Source organism: Taudactylus pleione, unplaced genomic scaffold (genome assembly GCF_031769625.1).
Source record: "Taudactylus pleione unplaced genomic scaffold, aTauple2 ptg000446l, whole genome shotgun sequence".
Classification (NCBI taxonomy): Eukaryota; Metazoa; Chordata; class Amphibia; order Anura; family Myobatrachidae; genus Taudactylus; species Taudactylus pleione.
Genome location: NW_028284848.1, coordinates 1,783,251 through 1,800,234, shown reverse-complemented (window position 1 = coordinate 1,800,234; position 16,984 = coordinate 1,783,251). Strand labels below are relative to the sequence as shown.

Here is a 16,984-nt window from a genome sequence, read left to right as displayed (position 1 = left end):
CTTGAATTTTCAATTTAACACCCACAGCCTTACGACCGCCTAAGGTGATGGTTGCGATGGTCAAGACCATCGCGACCATCGGGGCTTACAACGAGACCCTAGGGTAGGGTCTCCCTTGTTGTAAGCCCCGGAGAGCTTTCGGCTCTGTCTGAGCCGGAAGCTCTCCACTGACATCACTGGTGATGTCAGTGGGGCCGCCGCCAAACGGTAGGCGTTCCCATGGGAACGCCCCCGTTTGGGCTGCCACCCCCCCGGCCCGCCTTCCAAACGGGGCGAGCTGTCAATCAACATCGACAGCTCGCCCCCTTTGGATCGAGACCCGCTACGACCGGCGTTGTCGGTCGCAGCGGGTCTCACGCATGCGCACGACGGCGCCGGCGCCATCGTGCGCATGCTCTGTGGGGGGCCATCGACCCGGGCCGAGCGCATCGGCGCTAACGACAGGGTCTGAATGACCCCCAGAGGGTCAGTGGGAGTGCTTTTGGCTCTGATAGAGCCAAAAGCACTCCAGGGCTTGCGGCAGACGAGACCCTACCACAAGGGTCTCGTCGCAAGCCCGATGGCCGCTCCAAAAAGTAAGAGGGATGGCCCTGATTCAGAGCGAGGATGTTACATTATTAAAATATTACCTCCAAAACACATTTTTAAACTATAGTTCTGTTTAAAGGAAGAAATAAACGATTTGAAAGTAGACTTGGTAAATCTATTCCCACTCTCCTGCAAATGTGTCCCTAAACCCTTTGGAAATCATCATATGCTGGCCATACTTCCCTGCAACTACCTCACAGTGTGGGGCTCCAAAACAACTTTAAAGTCAATAATGATCCTATTAGAATTGATAAGGTCATTATTGTACATGCTAACTATGGTCAGAAGATGACCAGTAATATACTGTGTGTTCAGTCATATTCTGACTGAAGTAACTACACACTGCCTATATTATTAAGGAATGGGTATGAAATACCGCCGGCCGCATGGCCGTCGGTTCGATTCCCATCAGCGGCAGCCCGACAGGAGCAGAGTGCGACGCAGCGGAAGCCCGACAGCGCTGGAAATCCCGATCGTGGATAGGTAAGTATCCACTAACCTAACCCCCCTAACCCTAACCCTCCTCAGGGGTGCCTAACCCTAACTTCCCCCCCAAGTGCCTAACCCTAACCACCGCCTTCCCCGCTACCTAAGCCTAAGTCCCCCGGGGGGGTGCCTAACCCTAAGTCCCCCCCGGGGGTGCCTAACCCTAACCCTCCCTCCCCCTAGCCTAAACCTAACCCTCCCGAGGGGGTGCCTAACCCTAAGTCCCCCCCGGGAGCCCTAAACCTAACCCTCCCCCCCGCGGCTGTCTGCTCGCGGCGCCCGGCATCACTACGATCGTGATGCCGGGCGCCGGTCTCCCGGCGTCGGGGAAATGCGGGCGTCTACATCTAGACGCCCGGCATTTCACCCTTGCCGGGATAAGAGAGTCGGGAAGCCGGCTGCCGGTATTAAGGCAGCCGGCTTCCCGATTGCTTCCCATTATTAAGACCCAGTGTTGCCACACCAATGCATTTGATCAAACTGTACAGTTGCCATGTGGATGAGTAACAGGATAGCAATGTGTGTGGGCAGCTTAAGTGTTTGCCACATGTATGAGCATTGCAGACTTTTGATACAATAATAATACAGTTTGTTGCACATAGCTAAATGCATTGCATATCACTGAAACACTAATACAGTAAAAACTGGATCATATTGTAAATTTAGGTTGTAAAAAGACACATTAGAATAAATTTTGTCTGTGAGACTTTGATACAAAACAGGTTACTCTGCCATGTGTGCCCCTTCTATCATCTGAATCTGAAATTATGTTCTTATATGCCATATGACGTCAGAATTTTTATTATTAGAATTATTTTTTATTTATTACACACTACAAATGTTCTGCAGGGCAGTACACAGTTCAGACTACAAGGGTCTACAGAGTTGTTACATGCAAGGGCACAACTTGCAGTTATATACACAATTAAATCAGGGTATTATGTAATTGTGTTGAGATATGAAGGGAGAAAGGGCCCTGCTCACAAGAGCTTACATTGTAGAATCTCAAACATTTGCTCCAGGTACACATTAGAGCAGGGGTGGACAATAAGTGTCCTCCTAGCTGCAATATATTGTTGAAAGCTTGCCATATCCATACCTCCCGACTTTTATAATTTAAGCTGCATACACACACGATTTTTTTAATGATTATCGTTAAACGATATCGTTTAACGATAATTGATGGCAAAAATCGTTCACTTTCTGAGTCAAACGATGAACAATTATTGTTCATGTGCGTTCACGTTTGTAGTTTGTCGTTCAGTCAGACTTGTCAACTCAACGATTTTCATTAAGGGAATATGCAAAAATCGTTTGTAGTTCATAAAAATCGTTCATGACATTTAGTAAATGAACAACTTTAGTAAACGATTTTAGTAAATTTTTTCAAGGGAAAAAATCGTTTACTCAAATCGTTCATTAAAAAAATCGTTGTGTGTGTGCAGCTTTATAAGTAGGGACATTTCTGCCCCTAAAAGGGGTGGGGCTCAAAGAGGCGGAGCCTGCTGAAACCAGGGCAGAGTCTGGTGGGAAACTGGGGCGGAGCCTCGCTGCACTCCCCGTTTACGTCACTGTGGGGGCACGCCCAGCACTCTCCGAGATACTGGGCAGCCCCTCTAGGCTCTCCCTACAATAGTGAACAGATGCTGTGCACATACGGCATCTGTTCTACCTCTGTTTGTGCTCCCTCCTATTTCCCCCTCACTCGGGCCCGTGGGTGGGACAGCAGGACCCAGAAAAACAAGACTCTCCCGATTTCATTCGGGACACATGAATTACACAGATTTTGTGGCTGGCTGACTTCAAGTCTCCCTTTTCACTTTGTTTTAATCAGCCACAGAACCTGTGTAATTCACGTGTCCCAAATAAAAGGAATGATAATGCAAGCCTATGTAAAGCAGTTGACAAATACAGCACAAAGGGGAGACACATAAATAAAAATAACGCCTTAATCTCCAAAACACCTTCATAATGTAGCCACAAAATACAGAGCCTCCAGCCTTTCCACCAGATACAAAATGCTCCGCTAATTCACCTAATTTATGACTGTAGTCATCTGTATTCAACTAGTTAATTGATCTGAAGGGTGTTTCAACTAGAGAGAGGGTTCGGTTTTACTTTATTCTTTTCGCCAACTTAGCGCAAGTTTGGATTTATCTTATTGCCTATCCAAAACACGCAAGACTCAGATACCAATAAGATTCAGTATTCAGATCCAAACGTAACCGAGCTAAAACCAAAAAGCTCATCTCAGGTTTCAACACAGGTGGCTGCAATCATAAATTAAATGGGAAGGGGTCACGTTGGAGAGTCTACAAATATATATTAGACTTGCTATTTGAATGTGAGGAATGTGCTGCTGGGAGTTCTGGGCTATGTACTTGCTTTGATCCTCACCTGGCTGCTTTGTGATTCCATTCTGTATACAATGAGAGAGCCATGTAGAATCAATTTCTTAAAATGTTTATTAAACTTCTCACTCCATGTCACTCCTCATTTATAGCCTCTTTCAGTCCATATATGTTAATAACAGGAGACATGTTACCGTAGACATATGTGTAACGTTAATGACATTTGGTCTTCGGAAAGATGGCCGCTGTGAGTACTTCGACATTGATGCAACTTTTGAGAACATTTTTCAACAGGACTGTCTCTAGTGTTTCGTCGTCCATCGCTCTCCGCCCTCGCTAGGCTGAGTCGCGCATGCGTCCCCCTCAGGGGCGATCCCTGTGTGGGCGAGCATTACGTCATCTCCACTCCATGGCCGGCGGGTGGGGGCGGAGCCAGGATCGTCACCACCGGCCTCCGCCATGGCTGCCATATTGAATGGGAAGTGAGTCTCATCCCTCCGCCCACTGAGCTTGGCGGTGCACAGACGGGGGCTGGAGACTGGTGGCGGGTCCGGCTCACTGACACTGTAGCAGACATCATCCGGCCGCTGCCGGCCCCTCATACACACCTCCCGGGCCTGAGGCGGGGGAGAAAGCCGACAAGATGGCCGACCCGGCGGAGTGCAGCATCAAAGTGATGTGCCGCTTCAGGCCTCTCAACGATTCCGAGGTTGTGCGGGGCGACAAGTACGTGGCTAAGTTCCAAGGGGAGGACACGGTGATCATCACGGTCAGTATCCAGACAGCGCCTGCGCTACACCCCACACCCAGTAACCCCCCCTCCCTTCCCCCGACGGCCGGTACTGGGGACACCGTGGCCCCCTGCTAGCCGCGTTCCTTACAATTCTAGTGTCCCCATCCACCTATACTGGGCCAGCCTTACAGTGATTGCCAGCCTATTCCTCGCTGTTCTGTTGGTTGTATAGTCAGAAGTGTCACTATTATTGTCATCACTGGAAGATGCCTCTAATGCCCCATTTAGCCCACACACTTTATTTACTTATTTTGATGTGATCTGTGATGCTCACCCTCACCCCCCTCCCTCCCAATTGCCCCCCTTACTAAATGTCAGAGACTGTCTTATCTGGGGAAAGGTACATCTGCTGCCCACAGTTACTGCTGTACCCTCCCTGCCCTTATAGTGGGGCACTACGAGTTCACTTGTAGTGGTTTCGAAGACGAATAAGTTAAGTTTATGACTTGGCTTATCACTACCCCTGTGACTGGCTTCATTGTTGGAAGATGTTGCTCCCCAAGCACTGGAAAGATACTGGCTGCCTATAGCTGCCTTAAAGAATAAATGCTTTTGAGGGAAACTGTTCTCCATCCATAATATTACAGTTGTGTTTTGGTGGAATAACCACTTCCCTCCTTTTTATAATTCTGTTGATATCTCCAATCTCAGTAAGCACTCCCCTTCATTTACTGAAAGGTTACAATGGATTTAGTAAAACTTCTGTGGCAAGCATTTATTTACTAGATTCATTTTCTAAGTAGACCGCCATTAAATAGGTCATAACGTGGGGCACAAAAGGAAACCAGACTATGCCAAGTCCTTATGTTCTCTCACGTATCTTAGTACAGTACAATAAAAGTTGCTGTCTAAGTATATTTATATTGTCACTTGAGTTATTTGGATAAAACCAACTTAGGACATATTATTCTTTAGTATTCAGACTAGGCGGGTCCCTGATTGTAGTATAAGAACAGAGAAAATACAAATGTTAAATGTGCTGTAGCAAATATATAATTTTATGAAAAGAAAGTGTTGTATACTCTATTTCTTATAGTACATTTCTATAACAAAACATTTAGGTATACTTTATATTAACTTTTTTTTTGTCTGATATATGCATCAATCCAGAATACAAGAAGTCCATTGTCTCCATTGTCAGGTTGAACTGTGACAGTTTGTAATTGGTCCATTTTTCTTCTTCAAATATTAACCATCAATTGTGTGATGATGTGAAAAGAAATTGTATTTTTTCTTTAAACAACAGATGGCATGCAGATTCAAAGAGTACCAATAATTCTTTATCTTCATTTGATTTGTGCTATAAAAGTGATTATTTGCTCCGGAACAAAAATAGTTATTGGTCTGGTAAAGGCAGGGAGACTAATACCCCTTTTCCACCAAAATCCCGGGTCTGACCTGTGATTTGTAACATGGTTCCAAGCTGGATCAGACCTGGAATTTGCCTAATTTCCACTATGATGCAGACACTGGAATAACACGGGTGCAGTGCCAGCGCATGGAGATGATGTCATCACCAAGCACCGTAAACTTCAGCTCTCCCATGAATGCCAGACCGGAGCGGACCAGTGACCAGGAGAGGGGGTCCTTTCGGGAGGCTGTGATGTCACAGCTCTCACCGGCCAGACGGGCAGGGAGAGATTACAGCCTCCTGTGAAGCTGGGATGAGGAGGCTATAATCTCCCTCCCCCAGTGACAACTGTCGCATAGACAACTTCCGAATACTACCCAATCTCCGAGATGGAAACGGGTCTCTGGTCGGAAGACCCGGGTAACCCATTTCCACTGAGCTTGACCAGGGTTTTACCCGCAAAAACCCTGCTCTATACCCGGGAAGAAATCCCAGGTCAATCGACTTGGGATTTTTACCTTGGAGCATTTTCCACAACCCCGGTTGACATGGCTATAACCCAGGTATTTTGGCCAGTGAGTGGAAAAGGGGTATTAGGTCTTCAAATTAAATCTATTTACTAATTGAGAACACTACTTTATTGTATGTTAGCACACATGTGGATGAGCATTATTAATCTATGAAGGAGTAATGTTGATGACTAAGCGGTCTATGTACTAATAATCACGGCACTGCCACGATTATGTACCCATCTCGCTGGGAAAATATCCTCACTATGTACTGTACCAAGGGGAAATTGCAAGGACATCTGTTGTGGTAACTGTCCCTGTGAGTTATATCTCTGGCAAAATGTAGAAGTATTCACCGAAGTGAAAGACTTTTCTGGGGAAAGCTGACAGCTTCCAGAGCTGGCCAGGGACTACGAGGGAGAGATCTAAAGATCTCTCTACTGCATCCATAGGCTTACATACACCATGTGAAGATCGTGTAAACTACCAGGGCTAAACTTCGAAAAGCTTTGCTTTTTAGAGTTTAGTACATAGAGGTCCGATCATAGTCCCCATTGATAATAATGGGGACTGCGACCTGCAGCGCCGATTAGAACTTTGATTTCTGTGAAACAAACTGATTGATACATGGGCCCCTAAAGCATGTAGTGAATGCAGAAGCATTGGATGTGGGGAACTTAATAACATTGTTTTAGTATACAGTAAATATGCAATCCTTTTAATGTTGCCTAACTACATTATGAAATATTTCATTTGGTGCTGGCATATCCTTTAATAAGATGTGTCTGGTGTATATGACATGTTCTCCTTTGAGAAGCTTCATTACTTCATTGTTAAGTCTGTGAATAGCAAGTGTCACCCATGGGATTTTATGATCCCTCTTAATTTCACTGCACAGTTCTGGAGGCTGATGAGCTATAATATTTGGGTGTGTTTGTCTTTGTTAGTCATCGCTCTCATCTTGCTTTATTTTTGTAGTCTGTGGTCTAAAAGCCATTTATTGTACTTATCTTCTGGAAGTAATCCTAGAGCTGATGGCTGTAACTTGAGTTAAAGAACTCTGCATCTGGGGATGTTTGTGGTTACTCAGCACTTCGGGTTACTGCTCCTTTAGGACCAGCATTCTCTATGTAAGGCAGAGTTTATATGGATAACTTATTTTGATTACAGGCCAATGAGACTTTTGTGTATTTTTTATTTTTTTTAAAAGCTAATTTTACACTGATACTTACTGTAATTTAACGTTCTGTTACTGACATGTGGTCTGTGCTATGTATGGGTAAAACCCACCACATATTTGACTTCCGTTCACCTCCAGTGCAATTTATCAACTGTGTATTGCATAGGGACAGCAGCTTGAATGGATCTGATTGATTTAAAGGGTTCAGTCAGTAAATGGTGACATTTTTAATTCAGTAGCTGTACCTGACATGTTTTTCTCAATTGCTATAATGTTTTTTGTCCACGCTTTACTGGAAATTTGCAGTATCTTTGTTCCCTCTTTTGCCACCTCTAAGAGTTTTCCATATCCCTCCAACTTGAGGAGTAATATTACAAGATGGGGCTTTGGTTCAGTTGAAAAATGTATTTGAGTTTTTTCCCTGACCCAGCTGGGAAAGTGAATGCTGCAATACCTTAAAGGTTTGCTTTTGAGCTACAGTTGCAAATAACTATTCTCAAGCAAGCTGTTTTTGATGCTTTGTTGTGACATCTTTTGATTTGGCATAGCTTATATTATAGTGTATTTAGGGGCATATGTATCAAAGCTTGATGTGAGATATATTTCACCAACCAATCAGCTTCTAAGTTACATTTTTCAAGCTGTGTTTAAGAAATGATAGTTTGGAGCTGATTGGTTAGTGATATATATCTCACAATTTTATCTCCCATCAAGCTATAATACATATGCCTTAGTTTTTTGTTTTTTTTTTAGTATTTGTCATGCAGCATTAAGGGGCCATTAATAATGAAGAGTTGTTTATAAACAAGATGCGTGTAACCTTATATAAAACAAGTACTCCCTTGTTGCTACTATACTTGTTTTAATCTTCTGCCTGTTAAAAACTAAGGAAATACACTTCCTCTTACTTTACTTACCAAGGAAGCAATTTGTGTCAGTGGAGGCAAATATGGCCCGAATATGGAATATTTGTCATAACTGTTTATAGAAAAGCAAAATGCAAACGTTTTACTTGTAATTTAGTATATATTATCCTTAAGGTGTATAATGAAAATGTTTATGTTCTCTCTATGTACTATATATGACATGCTTTTATGAGAACAGAGCTATTTGTAATGGCATAAGGTGATGCCATCCAAGCTATTCCTGTTTTTGGCCAGATATAAACAGAGAGCCAGATTTAATTTTAATATGTTATATACATAGGCAAAGAATATGAAGGTCATTGTGAAAGCTGTTGGCTACATTGGGTGGAATTCAATTCACTGCAATGTTGAAGAGCTGCGGGAGGGAGCTCCCGAAGCTATTCAATTCAATGCGGTGTTTGGGCGGGCCAAGGATTTCTTCTCGCACCCCCCTGGGGATGTGAGGAGAAATCTGTCAAAAGTGCCGGGTGCGCAGCTGTTTTCCTGCTTAGTGCGGCAGTAACAACCCTGCGCCCGGCACTTTAGGCGTGAGAACCGGCATTCTCTGACTAAACACCCATGTTAAGTAGTGAGCACCGGCAATCTCCGCCATAACGGCGCGCTTAGTTGAATAAGCTCAGGAAGCTCCCTCCTGGTGCTATTCACATTTAATTGAATTCCCCCCCATTGTGTTTGGTCTGTTATTCCCATGTAGGAACTTGTTGCATATAATGTCTCCCCTCTAGGTATGGAAGAAAGGTTCCTCCTACTTACAGAACCATTGGCACCATATTGCATATTCTACACAAGTGTTTCCCAACTCCAGTCCTCAGGGACCCCTAACAGTGCTTGGTTTACAGATCTCCTCAGTATCTGGATCTTTCAAAATGTGTCAGCCAGTAATGAATGCACCTGCTAGGAACCTGGAAAACATGTACTGTAAGGGTTCCCTCATAACTGGAGTTGGGAAACTCTTTCCTATACACAAACTTGACTTGCAGAATATTGTATTGTACTTGTACTACAATTGTCTTCTTTGGGCTGTATAATGTTGCATTTTTATGAGAATAAAATGGCATAGGGGGCGGTTCAGTTGTTATATGGGACTTTAGCTCACGGGCTAAGGGACCTATTACGTTTTTTTATTTGTATAAATTTATTTAGAAACTGCATTTTCTGCATAATTTTTGTGAATTGTTGCTATGAACTAATACAGGAGATTTCTCAGAAGCCTCCTGCAGAATTCTAATTAGCGCTGCTGATTTCAGTCCCAATTACTATCATTGTGGACTATGATCTGAACCCTATCTACCTATGGGGGGGAATTCAGTGCGAATTGAATAGCGCCGGGAGCGAGCTCTCGGAGCTATTCAATTCAGTGCGCTGTGTGGTCAGAGAATGCCGGTTATCGCGGTCATCGCGCCTTAACAAGGGTGTTGAGGCGCGGTAACCGACATTCTCTGACCAAAGTGCCGGGCACGCAGAAAAACAGGCGCACACTTGGCACTTTGGTCGTATTTCTCTTCACATCCCCAGGGGGGTGCGAGAAGAAATCCTTAGCCCACCCAAACAGCACTGTGTATTAAATAGCTTCGGGAGTCCCTCCTGTCGCTGTTGAGTAGCGCATTGAATTGAATCGCCCCCTATGAATGTATGCTTCGCTTTTCGGAGTTTGGCACTGTTAGTTTATACAATATTCCGATGGTGGAAACTGCTTTAAGCTTTTGGAGGCTTTAACCGCAGGAAAGCGATCCCACTACTGCTGTCTCCATCCAGAAACACAAATGTGAAAGTTTCCGCCAATATGCTGAATTCAGTTTAGTACATAGGGATAGATTGTTAATAACCACGTTAGTACTGCAAATAATACATAAACCCCTAAGTGCTAGTCGCGCCGTAACGGTGTCACACCCGGCACTTAGCATAGGAGTAGCTGCTTAGCAGCACTAATCTCGTGCATTCATGCGTGAAAAATTGTCAGTCGCTGAAGTTAACTGAATACACCCCTGGACACTTAGCTGGGGAGATATATTCCTGTCTAAGGAATTCAGTTGTTTTTAGTGCTGTTGTAACTAATGGATGCCCAACGGAGCAATTCAATTAAGTAATGGTTGTCGACAGTCGCGCCCATTGGCATAACAATTGAATGCCGGCAGATGGGTGCCCTAAAACATTAGAATTGCCCCCTTAGTATACTTACTGTACCCTGTCATTCTACCATGAAACTATAGCTGGCCAGTGTAAGAAATGCTAAAATGTCTGAATGGAGCATTCAAAGTACTAACTTGTGTTACCACCAATGCTATTTTGGGTAATGTCCCTGGTTATTATTGCAAGTACAGCTTGCTTTTGGCAAAGAGATACATGGTAATATCCAGTGATACTGGTCAGTCACAATTATTTGTAACATTCTTCATTGAATTCTGTATTATTAAAACTGCACATATTTCCAAATAACATGGACATTTCTATTTAATTTTATATGAAGCTTTCAATATATAGGCGCATCACATTGATATATTGAGATCAAACTGGTTTATATCTCTGATGACCGAACAAAGCCGGAATCGTTATCCCATTACTCCAATCGTTTACAAAGTCCAGCTCCTTAATGGCTTCAGAAAATGATCACCTTAATGTCACCAGATACAGTTGTGCTGGTTTTTTTTTTTTGAAGAAGAAGAGAAATTTGTCTGGGCAATTTCTGGAAGCGATTGAAATAAATGTGATGTAGGGGTGATGCAGGTGATGAATGTTTATGACGTCATGTAAATGCTGGCAGTGGTATCATAGATCGTCCGTACATTGTGCATTTTTATTTTGCACCTGCACTGGGGTGCACAGGAAAATGCAGTGGCTACTGTATGTATGGGAGATGTATGTACTGCATGTCCCCTTTAAGCTGGGTACACACTATACACCATAGAGTTCACAATTTTGCCACACAATTTTGAACTGTGTTGACATTACCTGTTAGTCCATCGGGCAAAATGGCCAAAAAGTGTCACTCTAGAATTGGTGAAATTCTATGGTGCTGATGCAGTTAGCCACGGATTGTCACACGGTCTATTCCCCCTGGTAAGGTGCCCAGATCTATATTCAATTATAGACCTGCGATCAACACGCAAGCTGCCCTGTGGCTAATTTAACCTGCCCCTATATGTATTACTTATTTTTTTCCCATGTAAATTTTCTTTCATGAAGCGTAAAAAAGATATATATGACCACGTACTGGGTTCTCAGAGTACTTATTGTAGAGTATGAACATCCTTTGTCAGTGACTTGTAGTACTCTGCGGTCTTGGTTGGCAGTTGCTCTGTGAGGAATAACTGTACACTATATGTACATACCCTTCTGCCAATCCATTTTCAAGGACATTATTTTGACTTTGCTAAATATCTGTATAGTGTTGCAGATATATTGTAAATACCTTTGTGAAGGACATTATTATTAAAAGCAAATGCTAACACAGAGGCCGGTTATAGAAGCAGTGACGCATGTGTGTTGATTTATTAGATCTCTTTTTGTGAGCTCTCATCTCCCCTACTGATCGCTTTCCCTGCATCCGATTTGTTTCTTGGCACTAAATCTCTTCTCTTTCTTACATACTGCTAAATATTTCTTTAATTGGCTCCTGTCATTAGAAGTATTTTTGGTGCTAGTTTAAGGGGAAGGTCGGCGACTAATGGAAACTTTGTGCTGACTTTCCATACACAGACAATCGGTTTAACCTTTTTGATTATGGTATTTCTCTTAAGGTAAGGGTGTTTCTTTGAGTTAGAATGTGATTGTGTCTACTAAATCCTGACTAAGCAAGTTGTGTGTAACACAACTGACACATGTATGACACAGTCACTTAGTCAGTGTTTATGTTCTCCTTATGTAATTGCTGATTAAATTGCAAAAATATATATTTTCTGGATGTGTAGATTTTTTTTTTCACTTGCCAATGCTGATGTTACCTCTCCTCTGTGCCAGCATAATGTAAGTTCCATATTCAATAGAACTTGTCTAATAAAATTGTCATCATATTTTATTAAATCTGTTGAAATTCAGATGTTAATATGGATTACGCACAATAGTATGCATATAAAGGAGTAGTCTGTAACGCTTTATCAATATACATTTTGTGTTCAATGCGATTAGCTGCTGGCGCACCATTTCAGCTCGCACCCCTCGGGGTGTGCAAGCTGAAATGGATGAAAACTGACCCGTTTGGGCGCCAAAACGGCAATTTTCGCGACCACCCAGCACTTTGGTCGGGGTTAGCAGTTTTACACGGCTAAACCCGACCTCTATGGGCGCGATAATGGGCATCAATTGAATAGCGCCCCGTGATTTACTGTCACTTTAGACGGGAGATCGGACACTCAAACAATTGTATACTGCCCATTAAGATCAAAGTGGATCTATATATATATATATATATATATATATATATATATATATATGTATATGTATATGTGTGTGTGTTTAGTGTATCTATAGGTTTATGTTTAACTTAATGGGTCGTTCCACATCAAACACCATTTTCGAAAATATTATACTTTACAATCTATGGGGGCGATTCAATGCAGTGCGCTGTTGATGGCGCCGGGAGGGAGCTCCCAGAGCTATTCAATTCAGTGTGCTGTTAGGACGGCTAAAGACTTCTTCTCACACCCTCCTGAGGATGCGAGTAGAAATCCAGCTAAAATGTTTTCCGTCTATTCACAGCCCTAACAGCCTCACGGACGGCACTTTAGTTGGTAAATGCCCGTGCTCGCCAATATTCACCCTGCTTTAATGTGGAGAACCAGCATTTTTCGATTTAATTGATTATAGTCGGACTAAAATTGAATAGCTCCGGGACCAACATTCCGGAGCTATTAACATCCTGATCAATTGAATCGCCTCCTATAATTTCAATTAAATTTGATTATAATAAATGGTGGTATGGGTGTGGGGAAATCCGCCTAAGATTTATGGGTTAGGTACACTGGTTTTGAAGTTATGCCTTTAAAGGTGCCATTTTTTTTACCAAAAATATGCTATTAACATTTATTTTTAAATTGCACTTGCAGCTCACCTAATTGAGAAGGAGAGTTGGGCAATGTCTCATTTTAAACCTATTTTTTTTTTTTATATGGGCTTTCATATGATCTATAACAGAGCAGTATGTTTCAATAAAATTGGCACATTTTCAAAATGTTTATTTTCTCAAAATTCTAAGTATTTTTTATATTTTGAAAAAAAAAATAAAAAAATTTTGGTACAGGTTGAGTCACCCATATCCAAATATTCCGAAACACGGAATATTTTTAGCACGATTGAGATAGTGAAACCTTTGCTTTTTGATGGTTTAATGTACACAAACTTTGTATAAGGCACAAAATTATTACAAATAAAGTATAAAATTACCTTCAAGCTTTGTGTATAAGGTGTATATGAAACATATATGAATTTCATGTATGTACACAAACTTTGTGTGAGCCACAAAATTATTGAAAATGACCTGCAGGCTGTGTGTATAAGGTGTATATAACACATAAATGCATTCTGTGTTTTTAGATTTGGGTCCCATTACCAAGATATTTCATTATGGTATGCAAATATTCCAAAATACAGAATATGCTGTTATCCAAAATACCCCTTGTCCCCCAAGCATTAGGGATATGGGAGACTCAACCTGTATCATCTACTAGAGGTTTCACCTTGGAAAATATAATTGTTAAAATAATGAAAATGGGAAATATCTTGGCCTGTTTACTTTTAATTTATCTCTTTTAAACAATCCTATTTGGTGCTGCTGTGGAACTACACATTACAACATGCCCTAATGGCAAAACTGAGGTAGGTCATGCTGGGATGTGTAGTTCCACAGCAGCTGGAGGGCGGCATGTTAACTACCCCATGTCTAGCAGGTCCAGAGCAGGGGAAATATGTGAGTAGCACAGCATCTGCCACCCATGTCCGCCTTTATGGGTGCAGAAATAAGGGGACTGTGATGGTGAAGGTAGTGTTTGGGTGTCTGCCCCTAAGGCAATGGAAGCTCAACCACATCATGCCAGTCTGAGTGGTGCAATGGTATCGTATCTACTTCACACGCTAGATAAGCAGACAAGATTGGTGAAAAGGAGCAATACAGATTGCTCTTTGTGAGAACCTCAAATTCTTAAACTTGTGAAGCCTGCACACAAATAAGATCCAAAATTGCATTCTGCAGCTGCGTATATCAGGGGAAATGGAGCAAAAGGATGGGAGGTTCTTATTTTCAGCCCATCAAATATCTTATTACCTGACTCAGGTGCCACATGCCACTCCCTTTCCAGGCCTCCAAGGTGTCATTATTCAGCTAAATAAGCCTGGCAGTGTTCTATAAGGATATGTAGTAGTCAGTCTTGGCTGATAAAAGGCTTAATCTAGTCCTTTCCCACACCCAGTGCCTGTGTAAAAATGTTATTTGAGGATGATAATGGTGAGGCCCCTCCTTTCTTTAAAATAGTACATACAACTTAAGTTGACGAAGCTGCAAGGCCAAAAGTACTTTGATGGCTTAACATTTATTTTGAACGTAAGGAAAGGTCAGGCCATCATTATGATTTCCAGGGATATGCAACCTAAGCCTGATGTCACCAGTCAAAGTTGAGAACCTGCAATGTTAAATTATGTCTTGATCAGATTGTTTTGCTTAATTCTCAACAGAAGAATCTTATCTAAGTTGTTTTTTTTTTTTTTTAATATATTTATCCCAGGTGAGGCAACAACATTAAAGGGAATAAACTGTTTCGGTCATGTATAATACTAATACTTAAATTTGGAATACTCCCAACTATTCAAAAGTAATGGATGTGGGGCATCTACAGCAATAAGGGAAACCAATATTGATTTGTTTATAAGTATGCTAATGCCTCCTGAATAATCTTAGATGCCCATCTTGAAGATTATACTGGGTTACCCAGGTATAATGCCACATCATCTGCATTGAGGCCAACTCTCCTCTAGAGCAATTAATTGCAGAGCAGCAATATATAGGTCCGTTGATATGCATGAGGTCAGTGGTTCCATTACAATGCAGTGATTACTAAAAACCAATTGATACTCAACTGGGCATATCCTTATAATAGGACAGTTGTAAAGTAGGTTGGCCCAAGCAATGTTTTTTTTTTTTTTGACCAGTCATTGACTCAGTTGGGGCTATTCAATTGTTTCTGACGCCTCCCACTGGGCATCTATACGAATAGGCACCCGATGGAGCAATTCAATTGTTGCTCTGTTCAGATACCTAAAGCTGTGGGGGGGGGGGCACACATTTCTTCTCGCATCCTCCTGAGGTGAGAGAAGAAATTAATGCAAAGTAAAAATTTTGGGGCGCCCAAACGGTTGTTTGAGCTCCCTAACCACTTCTTTAGACTGATATAGCCGCAATGCACAGCTAAACCCGGTGCTTGTAGCTGTGGTAAATACTGATGGACGCCTGAATGAAGAAAAAATTAATAGATCTGTTGGGTGCCTATTTGTAAAGTTGTCTAAAACAATTGAATTGCAGACAGTAACTTTGTGGATTCAAGTGCCTTATTTAATTTCTATTCAATTAACTCATGTGTTGTGCATTCTCGCGTGGAAAAGAGAGTGACTGAGATTAGCCGCGTTAAGCACCTTATCCTGTGCTAACTGCCACACACGATGCAGTGAACGCATGCCCGGCACTTGCGACCAGCCCCGAAGCCGTATTTACTGCTGATTTCTGCTTGCACATCAGGAGGGTGTGAGCAGAAATCCGAGATGAGTGCAGCACCTGGACAGGTCACTGTAATGAATGAATAGCTCCCGGGCACTTGGACTAGGAGCTAAATTCCACTGTAACAATTGAATTGCCCCCTATCTGTAAATTCATCAGGTCTTACAATCTGAGAGGTTGGTGTACAGTGTTTTGAAATATCAGAAAAGAAAACATTTAATTTTCCTTGAAATTTGTGCAGAGGTGCAAACTCGCTTTTGAACACATGTTATTATACTTGGAGAAAAAGTAAGTGTTCATTCACCGTACACATGTTCACCTATTTAAAAATACTTGATCTTTTTCTGCAATTTGAGCCTGATAGGTTAAAGCCTCCTCCAGTTTTCAAGGTTATGTCTAATCTTTAGAGTATTTATGTTCAAGGATGTCCCAAGTGTATAACTAGCATCACCTTAATAGTTGAATTGTAATGTCTGCTAGCCATGAAACTAACTCTGTGTGAAGATATTCGCTTATCGGAGGATATGGTTGGTCTCTGAATGGAGTGGCAGGTGGCGTGACAGAAGTAGAGCGTACTGTGCCAGTGTCTGGAGTGCCAAATGTCGCCTTGATATGATCGTCTCCATCACACCATCGGGTGCATGCTTAAGTTGACACAAATCAGCATGAAGGAGTTTTAATCTGAATATACTTGATTAGCCAGTAGTTGTCCCTTCCAGGATACAAATTGCAGTACTTTTATTAAGCCAGGAAACGGGGGGGAGGAATTAATTGCTCTGTCTCCTCATCATGGCATCCACAGACTCTGGGCTACTCTTATTTGAAAGGGATGTATCTTCATTCATGAGCACTGAGAAGTTATTCTCTGGTAATCATGTGGGATCACCAGAGTACATCTCTTCACTGCAGACATCATGATGATGTCTAGGGATAAGGGACTGTCTCTTCCATCCTGGCTTCAATAAACTCAGGGGCATGCTAATTTGAAAGAGGAGAGTCCCCTCTTTCAATGTGGCCCCCTAAGTGGTTCGTGTCTGTCTGGTGATCACATTTACATAAAACAGAGGGAACATAGCAAGAGGCTGCTGATCACTATGGAGG

General features: G+C 42.3%; 1 protein-coding gene across 1 annotated transcript in view; it reads left to right on the top strand.

The window, feature by feature from the left end:
- The first annotated feature begins 3,828 nt into the window (after window positions 1-3,828).
- Window positions 3,829-16,984, top strand: part of KIF5B (kinesin family member 5B) — a 66,186-nt gene continuing 53,030 nt past the window's right edge. Inside the window, exon 1 of the mRNA XM_088447963.1 lies at window positions 3,829-4,194. Within this exon, the coding sequence (XP_088304089.1) occupies window positions 4,069-4,194 (126 nt within the window). The 5' untranslated portion in view covers window positions 3,829-4,068. The remainder of the gene's footprint in view (window positions 4,195-16,984) is intronic.